This window comes from Sceloporus occidentalis, unplaced genomic scaffold (assembly GCF_023333645.1).
Source record: "Sceloporus occidentalis isolate IW3139 unplaced genomic scaffold, rSceOcc1.0.p SCAF_293, whole genome shotgun sequence".
Classification (NCBI taxonomy): domain Eukaryota; kingdom Metazoa; phylum Chordata; class Lepidosauria; order Squamata; family Phrynosomatidae; genus Sceloporus; species Sceloporus occidentalis.
Window position 1 is genome coordinate 54,969 of NW_028317273.1, and position 12,910 is coordinate 67,878.

At 47.5% G+C, this 12,910-nt stretch overlaps 1 protein-coding gene across 1 annotated transcript; it reads right to left on the minus strand.

The window, feature by feature from the left end:
- Positions 1-10,267: 10,267 nt before the first annotated feature.
- On the minus strand, positions 10,268-10,687 carry LOC149275209 (protein MANBAL-like). Its single transcript, XM_089504880.1, has 2 exons — positions 10,538-10,687; positions 10,268-10,372 (listed from the first exon to the last, which is right to left on the minus strand). Exons 1-2 carry the CDS (start codon positions 10,685-10,687, stop codon positions 10,268-10,270), a joined length of 255 nt encoding a protein of 84 aa, XP_089361006.1.
- Positions 10,688-12,910: the final 2,223 nt, after the last annotated feature.

Below are 12,910 nucleotides of genomic sequence, written 5' to 3' on the forward strand. Positions count from 1 at the left end.
ACCATCCTCAGCCGGTGTGTCTAAGAGTCATGGGAGTTGGCGTTAAACGCCTGAGCTATATGGTGTACAACGGCTTCATACGCCGCGAGGAACAGGTGTGATTCGTTGGTGCGTTCTATATGTCTGTACTCGGCACCTTTATACAGGTGTCACGCTTGGCATCAGAAGCGGAAGTACACATCACAACGCGGCGGGGCGGAAGCTCTAGGTGTAAGCGTGAGTCAGAGGGTTACGCGCTGCCCCTCCGCCCCGCTGTGTCACCGTACACGTGGGGGCAGCACAGGCATGTTAACCCATTGATTGGCACAGTTTTTCGATGGCATCACGCATTGGATAGAATGAATATATTGGATAGTGCTTATATTTAACCAAGCAAATAGCACGGCCCTGTTGGTAGCTATTTATTAATGTATTTTATATAAGCTTCATAAAAGTAACAATAATATATTTATAAACACGACTGAAGACCCCTCTGATACCCTCCTACCCAGCAAACATTCCGAGCTCATAGAAAAGCATAACCAACCCAGCACTCTACACAGCAACAACCCCCCCCTCAAGCGACGTATACCGCAACAACCCCCCCTCCAGCGACGTATACCGCAACACGTATACCGCAACAACCCCCCCCTCCAGCGACGTATACCGCAACAACCCCCCCCTCCAGCGACGTATACCGCAACAACCCCCCCCTCCAGCGACGTATACCGCGACAACAACCCCCCCCTCCAGCGACGTATACCGCGACAACAACCCCCCCCTCCAGCGACGTATACCGCGACAACAACCCCCCCCTCCAGCGACGTATACCGCGACAACAACCCCCCCTCCAGCGACGTATACCGCGACAACAACCCCCCCCTCCAGCGACGTATACCGCGACAACAACCCCCCCCTCCAGCGACGTATACCGCGACAACAACCCCCCCCCCTCCAGCAACGTGTACCGCGACAACAACCCCCCCTCCAGCGACGTATACCGCGACAACAACCCCCCCCTCCAGCGACGTATACCGCAACAACCCCCCCCTCCAGCGACGTATACCGCAACAACCCCCCCTCCAGCGACGTATACCGCAACAACCCCCCCCCTCCAGCGACGTATACCGCAACAACCCCCCCTCCAGCGACGTATACCGCAACAACCCCCCCCTCCAGCGACGTATACCGCAACAACCCCCCCCTCCAGCGACGTATACCGCAACAACCCCCCCCTCCAGCGACGTATACCGCAACAACCCCCCCCTCCAGCGACGTATACCGCAACAACCCCCCCTCCAGCGACGTATACCGCAACAACCCCCCCTCCAGCGACGTATACCGCAACAACCCCCCCCTCCAGCGACGTATACCGCAACAACCCCCCCCTCCAGCGACGTATACCGCGACAACAACCCCCCCCCTCCAGCGACGTATACCGCGACAACCCCCCCCCTCCAGCGACGTATACCGCAACCCCCCCCTCCAGCGACGTATACCGCAACAACCCCCCCCTCCAGCGACGTATACCGCAACAACCCCCCCCTCCAGCGACGTATACCGCAACAACCCCCCCCCCTCCAGCGACGTAAACAGCAAGCTAATTCGGCATAGTAAAAAAAACGTGGTTTTATTCCTTTTTGTTCCAAACTGTCCGTCATGTGATATTTTACGTGACTTTACTCTGATCAAACACAACATCGAGCTGCTTCTTTGTGGCAATGGTAATAAATTCCTCCACAGACTTTCAGAGAGTGATTAAGACTGAGCCATTCTATTGTTTGCCATGCAGCATTATGATAAGGAGCCAATGAGTTTGTCTAGTAGTTCGGGCTCAGATAACAGAGCGATAACTCATGCAGATAGCTAACATGCAGCTGCCGGAAAACGTGATGCACAAACTCGAACAGAAAAAAAAACAGCAGAATAGTTTTAAAAAGGTATTTTATTTTTAATCTGACGCTCATGATAAAAATAGCGTGTTTCCCTTTTAAAAGTGCTTCCAATAATCCTAATTTGTATTTTTTATAAAACATATACAGTCCGTAACCCAATGAGGGTTTAAGGCGAGGACTCTTAAACCTCTGCTGATAAACTGAATTCCAAATATACGTCCAGGGCTCTAATTACTAAACGAGGCAAAAAATGCCCCAAAAGCAGGTACAAAATAAATGTATTTTTTTTCTGGGACAACCATATAATAGTTCAAGCTTTTGATCCAACAAGGATAGACCCGACACGGACAAGACGTGAGCACCCGCTCGCCCTACCCCAATAACCCGCTTGTGATTCTAGAGCCACATAGACGGAGGTCTCCAAGAGCAAAGACCCCCGATGATTTTACAGCTCCCTGGGCCAGCCAAGGAAAGATCAAATGATCCCCTCTGCCTACAAAAGCCAGAGGAGTGAGCAGCTAACCGACAATCAGGACTGTCCCTCAAGAATCGTAACTGTTGGGAGGTATGCGAATTGTTAGACATGGCTACAACTACAATAGAGTCACTGATCGAGACTGAGACAAGCCCAAGGGGGCAATGACCTCAGTACAACCGCCCCCCTTCCACGCACAAATACCCCCAAGGAGGCTGCTGTCATAAGGGCACTTTTCATACACCCACTGGCCCTGGCAACCAAAGGCTCGCTCCTAAAATGCAGCCTGACAGGGGGCTCAGCTCTTATTCAAACTGACCATTACCTCAACTGCTCACGGCTTATAAACCCCAAACGCCATCACACCTAACGCCATCACACCTAACGCCATCACACCTACACGGACCAACACGGAACCATCACTACCCGCACACGGATCACAAAATACCCCTTCTCACTGAGATTCACAACAATACTACGGAGAAATGATCCTTTATTACACATGAAAAGACCATGGGGTATATTTACCCAAAGAGGTCTGCTATGACATCATAACTTCACTTTCCAGCTGTCACAGTTTACTAATACGTTGATGAGATAATGGAATATTTATTAATGTCGGGGGGCAAACCTGTAGGTGCCCTAACGAAGTACACCGGTTTCAGTGGTATTTATCTCCAAACACATCCAATCACAGGGGTAGGAAATGCCTGGTAACTGGGGCCGGAGGGCATCTATACACTCACTGCAACTCAACGTGATCCAACACATGGGGCAAAACAACTCCATTCTCCTGCTCTGGAACCAAATGCATCCTCTGCTATGATGTCACATCTACGGGGTATATGGAGTTGACACTCCTGGCCCATTTCTCTTTACTAGACCCATCAGTCACGGCTGAGTGTATTGAGAGCTTGTTTTTTTTTTTACAGGGTGTGATGTCATAGTCACCCCAAAATACAAGGGAAGTGCTAGCAGGCCAGATATATTCACGCCCACAGACCCCTTAAATCCAGAGGGACAAAAACAGCTCCGCCTGCCCCAACACCGCCGACGTCCTGAGAAAAGGGGGTCCCAAAACCCACCAGAAGGTCTCGGGTCAGAGAATGGCTGCCAGAAGGTCCAATCGTGTCATCGCCCCACTCCAGAACCGGTTAACCTTAACGAATAAAGCTGCCGACCCAGCTCCCCCCCACCCCGATCACCGTCATCTCTCACCCATCGCACCGTTTAGCAGACGTAACCCACCATTAAAAGCTTCAGTCTCCGACATCACATATTCACCGTAAATAAGGCTTTCGGCGCGAAGTATAGAACATACAGAACGGGGGTTTTCACAATAAGCTCCCTTCAGGGCGCAAAATTCTCCACGTATGTCAGGAATGTATGTAAAAAACACACACGCCGACAGCTGTGCTCACGACGACAATCAACGTCGATATTCCAAAGTATGCACGGAACACACCTTACCCCCAAACCGCGAGCCACGCACTTACCCTCCGCGAACACCAAGGAACAGAACCAGACCCATTCCGCCCCAAGACTCACATGCGTGTTTAAATTCCGTCACTGCGTTAACCTCTACCACATCGGCTGGGCGACTGTTTCACTTATCTACTACTCTTAGTAAAAATGACAAAGGGGTAAGTTACACCTTTTAATAAATAGTACAGCCCTTTACCTATGTTGTAAACATGAAGTACAGGACAGTCCGAGTGTTTTGAAATGGTCATACGCGTGCGCTAAACACGCTAGGTACACGTAAAGATACGTGTAGGTTTTTATCGGGACAGACCTTACGGCTTCAGAGGATCAAAGCTTTAAAATACAAACAACGTGACTTCTTCCCGATTTGAGACGCTCGAGAACGCAGCGGCTGCAAGAAATCTAGAACCGAGAATTCTAGAGCGTTTTGGTCCCCCCCCCCCAGATTCAGTTCTATTTGGTCCCCGACGCGTTCCTGTTTCACGCTCTCTCATCACCAACGCGCTCACCAGGATTAATACTCAGAGGCTAGAATGGAGCGTGTTAACCCATTGTTGTCTGCTTCTAGTAATGATTTACAGCTCGGGACGGACGACGTGTTAGCGGGAGAGACGTGAAGTTTGTAGAGAGGCAGGCAGGCTAGAACACGCCTGGAAGAGAGATAGGAAGAGGTGGGGGGGGTTAAATATTTTGGCCTACATAATATGGACAAAGTTTACAAAACTGGAACGAGGAAGAGGAGAGAGACGCAGGAGTGTGAGTGAGATGCACAGAGAGGGCGAGCAAGACACACAAACACACACAAGGGGGGCACACACAGAAGGGGGGGCACACACACACACAGAAGGGGGCGCGCACACAGAAGGGGGCGCGCGCGCACACACACACAGAAGGGGGGGCGCACACACACAGAAAGGGGGCGCACACACACACAAAAAGGGGGCGCACACACACACAAAAAGGGGGCGCACACACACACACAAAAAGGGGGCGCACACACACACAAAAAGGGGGGGCGCACACACAGAAGGGGGGGCGCACACACAGAAGGGGGGGCGCACACACACACACAGAAGGGGGGGCGCACACACACACACAGAAGGGGGGGCACACACACACACACAGAAGGGGGGGCACACACACACAGAAGGGGGGGCACACACACACACAGAAGGGGGGGCACACACACACACAGAAGGGGGGGCACACACACACACAGAAGGGGGGGCACACACACACACAGAAGGGGGGGCACACACACACACAGAAGGGGGGGCACACACACACACAGAAGGGGGGGCACACACACACACACACACACACTAATCCCTTAATCTGTAAAATGGGGTGATGCCCAGATCCACCATACAAAGTAACCCCTCCCATCACACTCAGACCACGGGCAGTAATGGGGGCCTACATCCCACTACCTCGCTAAAATACCCCCCCCATGCCCCGATTCACGGAGACTGCCGTGTATAGATGCCCTGGTACCAGCACTCACCTTGTTCTAACCCCCAAGGGGATACTTCTAGGCTTCCGTCTCTTTTTGGACCCCCCTCACATAGAGGGGGGGTTCTAGGCGTATTTGGGGTTTCAGCCTGTGACCAGGACCTGCTTCTCACCATGCGAGGTACCCCTAACGCCCCCCAGGCCGGGAAGTTTGTGCTCTCCTTGGATTGAGGTTCACGCCCGGCCGGCACAGCTCCCTCCTCCCCTCCGCCTGTGTGCAGCCATCCCCGGGGGCGGGCACTGTCTGTACACCACAGTGTGTCACTCAACCGACTTGCACCTCCCACTCCCCGTCACTCAAACTATGTCTCCTCCCATATTGTCTACCAGTCGGCTAGGTTTCTAGCTATCCGCGCTCAAAACGTGCGCCACGCTCCGTCAATGGTGACTCCGATGGCCCACACTCCTTGTCACTCATATAGTTGAGCCCGCCTACTCTATAATAAAACCTGTCAATCCAGCTGTGTGCCCCTCCCACAGTGTGTCTGTATCCCCCCCCGTCACTCACATTCTCTGCCCTACCCCTCCTGTATCTATTTGCAGCCCACCCTGCCCGACCCTTAAGCGAAATATTACCCTGGAATGTAACTGCCCCTGGGCCTTCCTATTGCCCCTATTTGCCAGCTATCTGTCAATCTGTGCATTCCACACGCCACTCATTCAAAAGCCCTCCTCCACGGGCGTTACTCACCCTACTTCCCCTCCCCTAAGTCATTCAGTTTGTTGCCCCCTCTCCTACTTTCCCCCTCTAGTATAGTGTATTTACCCATTATATGCCCCTCATTGTGCCCCAGAGCTGCACTCTCTCCCCCTTTCCCTCCCCCAGCAACCAGTCAGTAACTCCCCTCCCTTGTCTCCATCCCCTCTTCCCCCCTATCTCTTCTTTATGTTGTACTGCCCCTCCCTCACGTGCATCCCCCATCACTTTCCTCCCCCTCCCCCCCTTTCCCTATCTGAGCCTCTCTTTCCTTTTCTCTCCTTCTTTCATTCTTCCCCAGTGAATAGGAGTCTTGATTCAGTGAAGGAATGAGCCATCCTTCTGTGCACAAAGAATGACACACAAAGATACATTCATCTATACACGTATATGATATCCAAGAACCTCTGCGCCACATGAGTCTCTTTATAACATGGATTCAAATAAATGGCATAGATTTTTATACTAAATGTTTTTTTTAGGTGAAAAACATCTATTTTACATAAAAAAATATTCAGATTTTTGCATTTGCTCATTATGTAGCCCTCTTTTCTCTCCTCAAACTTGTACATATTGAGATCCCTAACTCTCATCATACTCAGCCTATGCTGTGCCAGTGCGTCTGCCAGTTCCTTGATGTCACGAGAGGACATGAGAAGGAATGAGTCAGACCTCTCTACTTCACAGACTAGTAAGCCACAGACGATGCCGTCACGCTGTACATCCCCTAAAGCTGCAGCCGACTGCCAGCCGACGACTACCTGGTGTGACTCTCCGATTCCTGAATTAAAGGGCACCTGCCATAAAAAGATGACTTCTGGTCTGTAACGGGGGGGGGGGGGCTTTCTGTCCTCACGACGAGGTGGCGATGGTGTGTGTAGATGAAATGTGGTTTGCTGAGGCTTTCGGATGCCAGCTGCAGAATACCCAGAATGCACCATGCCTGATGTATAGGTGAGGTCAGGTAACACGTCGAGCTATTCCGTGCGTAGTAACTGCTCAGGAAGTGGCATCGTCCTGGATGCATAACCAGCCCTGTGTGGTTTTTAGAGGCAGAATGTTCCCAAATTCTGGAGAACACTGGAGAAACATGTATATACAAGAAGAATCCCCTGTTACCAGGGCCGTCACTTTGATGGGGCAAGAGGGACAGCTGGCCCAGGCTGAGGGGCATGCTCGAGTCATCTGGTGCCCCCACCTTCCATCTCCTTCTGCCTCCAGAAGTAGATATGATGTCAGCGCAGAGTAGTCCCCCCAAGAACCCTAGTTATAGCTCTAGAACCTTACATTGGTTGCATAAGATCTAGAGCACCTGGGGGTGGACAGGACGCTTAAAATGTAGACAATTAATTGAACGGTCACACAAATAGTGGCTTCGGTCTTCACATCATCAAAGACATGTCAGCTGCTGCACCTCCTGATCAGACAAAGGAACCATAAAGGCCGAGGACCTTTTAGAACAAGTTATAGAGACAAAAGAGTGGGTGGTGGGGAAACTTCAAAAGGAGCTCACATTTTCCTCGTATATACGTAATTAAGTAGAAGAAGGTGAAGCCCACACCTAGACGTAGGTATACGGGGTCACCATCATCAACAGAGCCTCCCAGGCACCGGCCAAAACACAATAACCTGGACATCTGCAAAGGCTGAGGAGGTGGTCAGCGTTCACACATCGCCGTGTCAGCGAATGATTGACCCTGATGGTCCACCAATTGCCAAAGTTGGGTGCTTTGTCTAAGACGTTGTGGGGTCAGTCTGGAGGCTGCTGTGTGTCCATCACACGGTGCTCGGGAAGAATGACGAGACCTGCGTTTCGTTTCTCTGTTCTTGGAAATCTATTTTGCGATTGTTGCATTCACATTTTCCCTGCCTGCTAAGTGCTTGTCTGAACACGCAGAGTGCTCCGCGTTATTTTCCAGTGCATTGCCTGAAACCGGAGACCGTCAGACAGCCCTCTCTTCAAGGTCTTCTTCTAACCCCATAGAACAGTTCCTTGGTGTTAAGGAACGTGCATAGACCTCCTCTAATAGGCACTTTGATATATTATGAAGACTGGCCATGGACAACAGTTTAAGAATCCCCAAATGTCGGCCCTATCTGTGGACCAGCGGTAACACGAGACATATCTTCACTCTCAGATGCCTGTCACTGGTTTTCCATTCCAGGGTTGAGTGGTGCTAAACAGGGGAGGGCTGGCACCTTTTGGCCTGTGGGACAGGTAAAGCTGAGTGGCCCCATCGGCCCCTTGCCCCCCCCTTGTAACTCACATACGCACTGGTGCAGATATTTACACACAAGCTCACATTTACACACTTACACTAAAACACACTTACACATACACATTCATGCTGACACACAAACACTCATCCACACACCCTTACTCTAAAAACATGCATTCATCCGTACAAGCATACTCCCTCTTCCCTTAGCCTCTCACTCACCCTGTTGCCTCATTTGCAGCTTTTCTACCTGGCTGCACTCACAATACATCCAAACAATAGGAGGTTGAGTGGGTGTGGGAATGTATTTATTAATGGTGTTTCTCCCACTGCCTGGCGGCCACTATACAACGCATTTAGATGTTTTTTACACGTTTCATCTCTGGACCATTTTAACAACATTTAGACCACTCGGTTACCTCTCGGTAAGCATACAGCTGATTACCATACAGTCAAGTGGAAAGCTTTTAGGGTAGCAGACGGTACGAAACCTGAATTTTACCACTTCTGCGTCTCAGACACACGCAAACCATGATTAACCTTTTCAGCGCCATTAACCCTCTATCTGGAAGTCCGCAGTAATTAACCTCTTCCCTAGTAATCAGCCTATCAACTCATACATGGATAGTCCTGGACAGCGGGAATTATTTATACATCCTTAATAATTACAGGGCAGACCCTTTCCTGCAAGGAATACATCAGGGGCGTCCAACGTGCGGCCCTCCAGCTGCTGCAGGACTACATCTCCCAAAATGCTCTTTCAGCTAAGGGGCTGGCTGAGGAGTATGGGAGATGTAGTCCTGCAGCAACTGGAGGGCCGCACATTGGACGCCCCTGGAATACATAAACTAAGGGCCTCAATGCTTACAGCTTCTCATATTAAAACATTATGTTCCGTTACACATAGTGCCTCTCACACACTTACACATACACATTCATGCTTACACACAAACACTTATCCACACACCCAATTTTGCCATTTTTTTATGTTATACTTTGGGAGCCTTAGTAGATTACGATAGAGGTCTGGTGAAGATTAGTGGGATTTCGTACAGTCACATGGTCCTTCTTAATGCGCCCCATGCCTGACCTTTCGGTGTTTTACCCATACAATGAATCATATTTGTTGTGGATTAAAAAAAAATCCCCAAAGCATGTGATACCACCGCAGCGGCCAACCTCAAATATACATTACAGAATACACCGATTGTATATTTTACAATGATGATGGTCTGAGGTTCCTAAAATACATTTAATAAACGATCAATGGACTGACCTGGAACTCTTTATAATAAGGAATAAATCATTTCCTTCTCTATAACTAGAGATAAAGGTTATAAGATCATATACGCGCATGACATATACAACAATATCAGCACCCGTAGTGATAAATGTAAATAATAAATCAAAGACAGAGATGCGACAGCTACATTTGAAATTCAATCGCAAATTGCGATGGCTGAGAATAGGGGGCCGAGTCACATACACGTTATTTGGGAGACAATCTTATTTTTTTTTATTTATTTTTTTAAGAGGCACAAAACGATTTAATTGTGAATTAATGTGTAAATTAAATTGTATCATTGATGAAGAATATATATATATAATTATATTTACACCGATTTACCTATATATATTTATAATTATTATATTTATACTGATTTAGATATTTATTATATTTATACTGATTTAGATATATATAAAACAGCACAAAATAAATGTGATATTTAAATTAACTGTCTATATAAACTCTTATGTATTACACACATAAGGCATTCAATGCACTGAAACAAACACATTTTATTACAGTTTAATAATTTTATATAATGTACAAATTATAAAATAATAATAAAATAAAAACAAAGCAAAAAAACCCAAACTAGTTTGTGTTTTGTGTAGTATATGTGCACACAGATAAAATTGAGTGTTGAGTCTGCAGGAAGGGGCTTGGGATAAGTACCCAGCCCTTGTGAGGCTGCGGGGGGCTTTTGTCGATCCCCCTATATCACCGCTTCTTCTTTGTCTCTTTCTTTTGTTTCTTCCCAGGGGCTGCTGCTGGTATTTTGGGTTTCCTTGACACCTCTGAGCTTTTCGGTTCTGGTTCATGTTCCTGGAAGAAGGAAATACGGAATGGTTCAGTTCCAAAGTCTATTTTTGGAGGAATGACACATCCTTTCCCAATAAGATAGCGGAGATACCGACACACAATCGGCTGAATAAACACACTTATTCCATAGAAAAGCAGATCCCCGACCTACGGAACGATATTTCTCACCGTGTCGTGTCCTTTGCTTCCGGGGAAAATAATGGCCAGCACGCAGATCAGCTGGAAGATGGCACCACAGAAGAGCCCATAGCGAAGGAGGGTCTCAAAGAGACCTGCTTCTGGGATCTCTGGAGGTGAAAGGTCAAGCGGTTCTGGCATGGCGCAGGAGGGACTGGACCTGGGAGAAGGTGCGCAAATCACTACACGTAAGAGGTTAATAAAGAAAAACAATTCTGTACAAACGACTTGAGTAATTGCTTGTTAATGATGCTGAACACAAAAGGCAACACAGACAGAAAGCGCTCAGGAAAAAGCAGTAATTATTATAAAAAACATGTCTGACGGCAGATCAGACCCATTCAGCCCCGTCGAGTCTGTCTGATCTCCTGCTGCAAAGACCTTAATCAGTCTTAGATCCAGGAGCCATACGCCTGTCCCATGCATGTTTAAATCCCATGTTAGCGTCTACTACTTATGCTGGGAGGCTGCTCCATTTATCTACCACCCGCTCGGTAAAGTAAAACTTCCTCATTTGAAAGAAACTCTGTATTTAAATGTTTCAATCGCATCTCCTCTCTCTCTTCTCCAAGAGACCCCCAGTCTTTACCAACATTGCTTATCCTGCAAACCATTCACTATATATATATATATTTATTTATTTATATATATATATATATTTATTTATAATGCCACTATATTATATATATATATATCGCAGCCGTCAGCCCCTGATATATCCCGATCTTTTAGTGTATGTTTGTTATGTAACTGGCTATTGAAATTGTACAGCGCTGCACTTAATAAATATATATATATATATATATATATATATATATATATACATACATACGGTATATAGACATTGCCTAATTACTTTGATACAGGCCTTATGCCCCCTTAGTTAATAAGAGCCCCTCCATGTCAGGGGTAGTTGGTATGGGTATATAAGTAGGAAGGGATTCGTGGATGCTGGGGCTATAGTAGGGGTTAATAAAACGGGTGTTGGGAAGCCAGGCAGTGGGTAACCATGGAGACCGCAATCAATATGAAGTGATACAGTGTATAGGGTGCTGGCTGGTACTCACGGGGTCAAACCGGTTGGCAATAAAAATATACTGTTATCATAAACTTACAGACAATGGGCATCCAGAGCTCAAACCGGAAGGCGTTCTATCTACAGACCGGACGTGACGCACCCCCGCTGTCACAGACGTAGCAACCACCCACGCTTACACGGTTGTTATGGAGCGTCTGAGCGCTAGTAACGAGACTAAACTCTGCCGATATGTCTCTGTTGATAATCAGGGTCCTGTCCAAATGGGTACGTCTGCCCGGAAACAAATATTGATTAAGGTTCCGCCATAATGGTTCCTGTAATAAATACGTGGCCATGCCGTTGTGTTGTGTCTCTTGTGTATAACGCTCGACGCAGTTCGCTTCCAATTCTATGAATTACATACTTTGGACGGTATGGAAAAAAGTAACCCTTTCACTCCCTGATACTAACGTTGGAATATCTGCTAAATGGCGAAAAATCATCCAGTTTCACATCAGTAGACATAGATTGGAATAGAAAATGTTTCTATAGTAAAATATTCTGATTCAGTTGTTTCATAAATAACCAAGATATCATTAAAAACATGGAATAACAAAGAATATTGTGCATAATATTATTATATATAATGTATCTGAATTCTTATTTTTTGGTCACCATTGGCATCAAAGTCTGTCTGTGCTGAGCCAGACCACAAAGATCACAGTGGATTCATTTATATCCCCAGATGATTTTTATCTATATTTTCTATATATTTCCGTTTATATTAAACAAATCATTATAATTGGATAATCAAGTTTGGGATCAGGCCAGGGCTGGCCACCTGGCACACCAGGCAAATGCCCCGCGGACTGCTGCCCGCCTCACCCCATACGCACCCGATCGGATGCTGCACGGCCACCGGCTGGATATACCTGGCCACGAGCCATGTGAGCATAAAACCATACCCAATGCTACCCATGTTATACAGCGCTGCGGAATATGATGGCGCTATATAACTCAATAAATAATAGTAACTCCTGCTCTTTATGATGCCCGCTCCCCCTACCAGCCTAACACCCCCAATTCTAAGCACATCCGCATCTCAAGTAGGTGAGTCAAGAGTTAACATGCAATTTAAAGAATGGATTCTTGTCGTTGTACAGCGCCGCAGAACATGATGACGCTATATAAAACAATTAATAATAATAAAAATAATAATAATAATAAATAATTCTCAGAGTTTAATGTGGTTTTTTTACCCATTTGGACGGTGTTGTGAGGCGCCGGCCAGCAGAGGGGGCTGTAGAGCTGCTCACAGTATGCTGGTGTTAGAGGATTTATTGAAT

Bases quoted from the DNA above. Each gene is read 5' to 3' on its own strand.
- LOC149275209 (XM_089504880.1), bottom strand. From the start codon at position 10,687: ATGCCAGAACCGCTTGACCTTTCACCTCCAGAGATCCCAGAAGCAGGT. The intron at 10,373-10,537 runs GTGAGAAATATC...TCCTTCTTCCAG, and splicing joins GAAGCAAAGGACACGACACG to GAACATGAACCAGAACCGAA.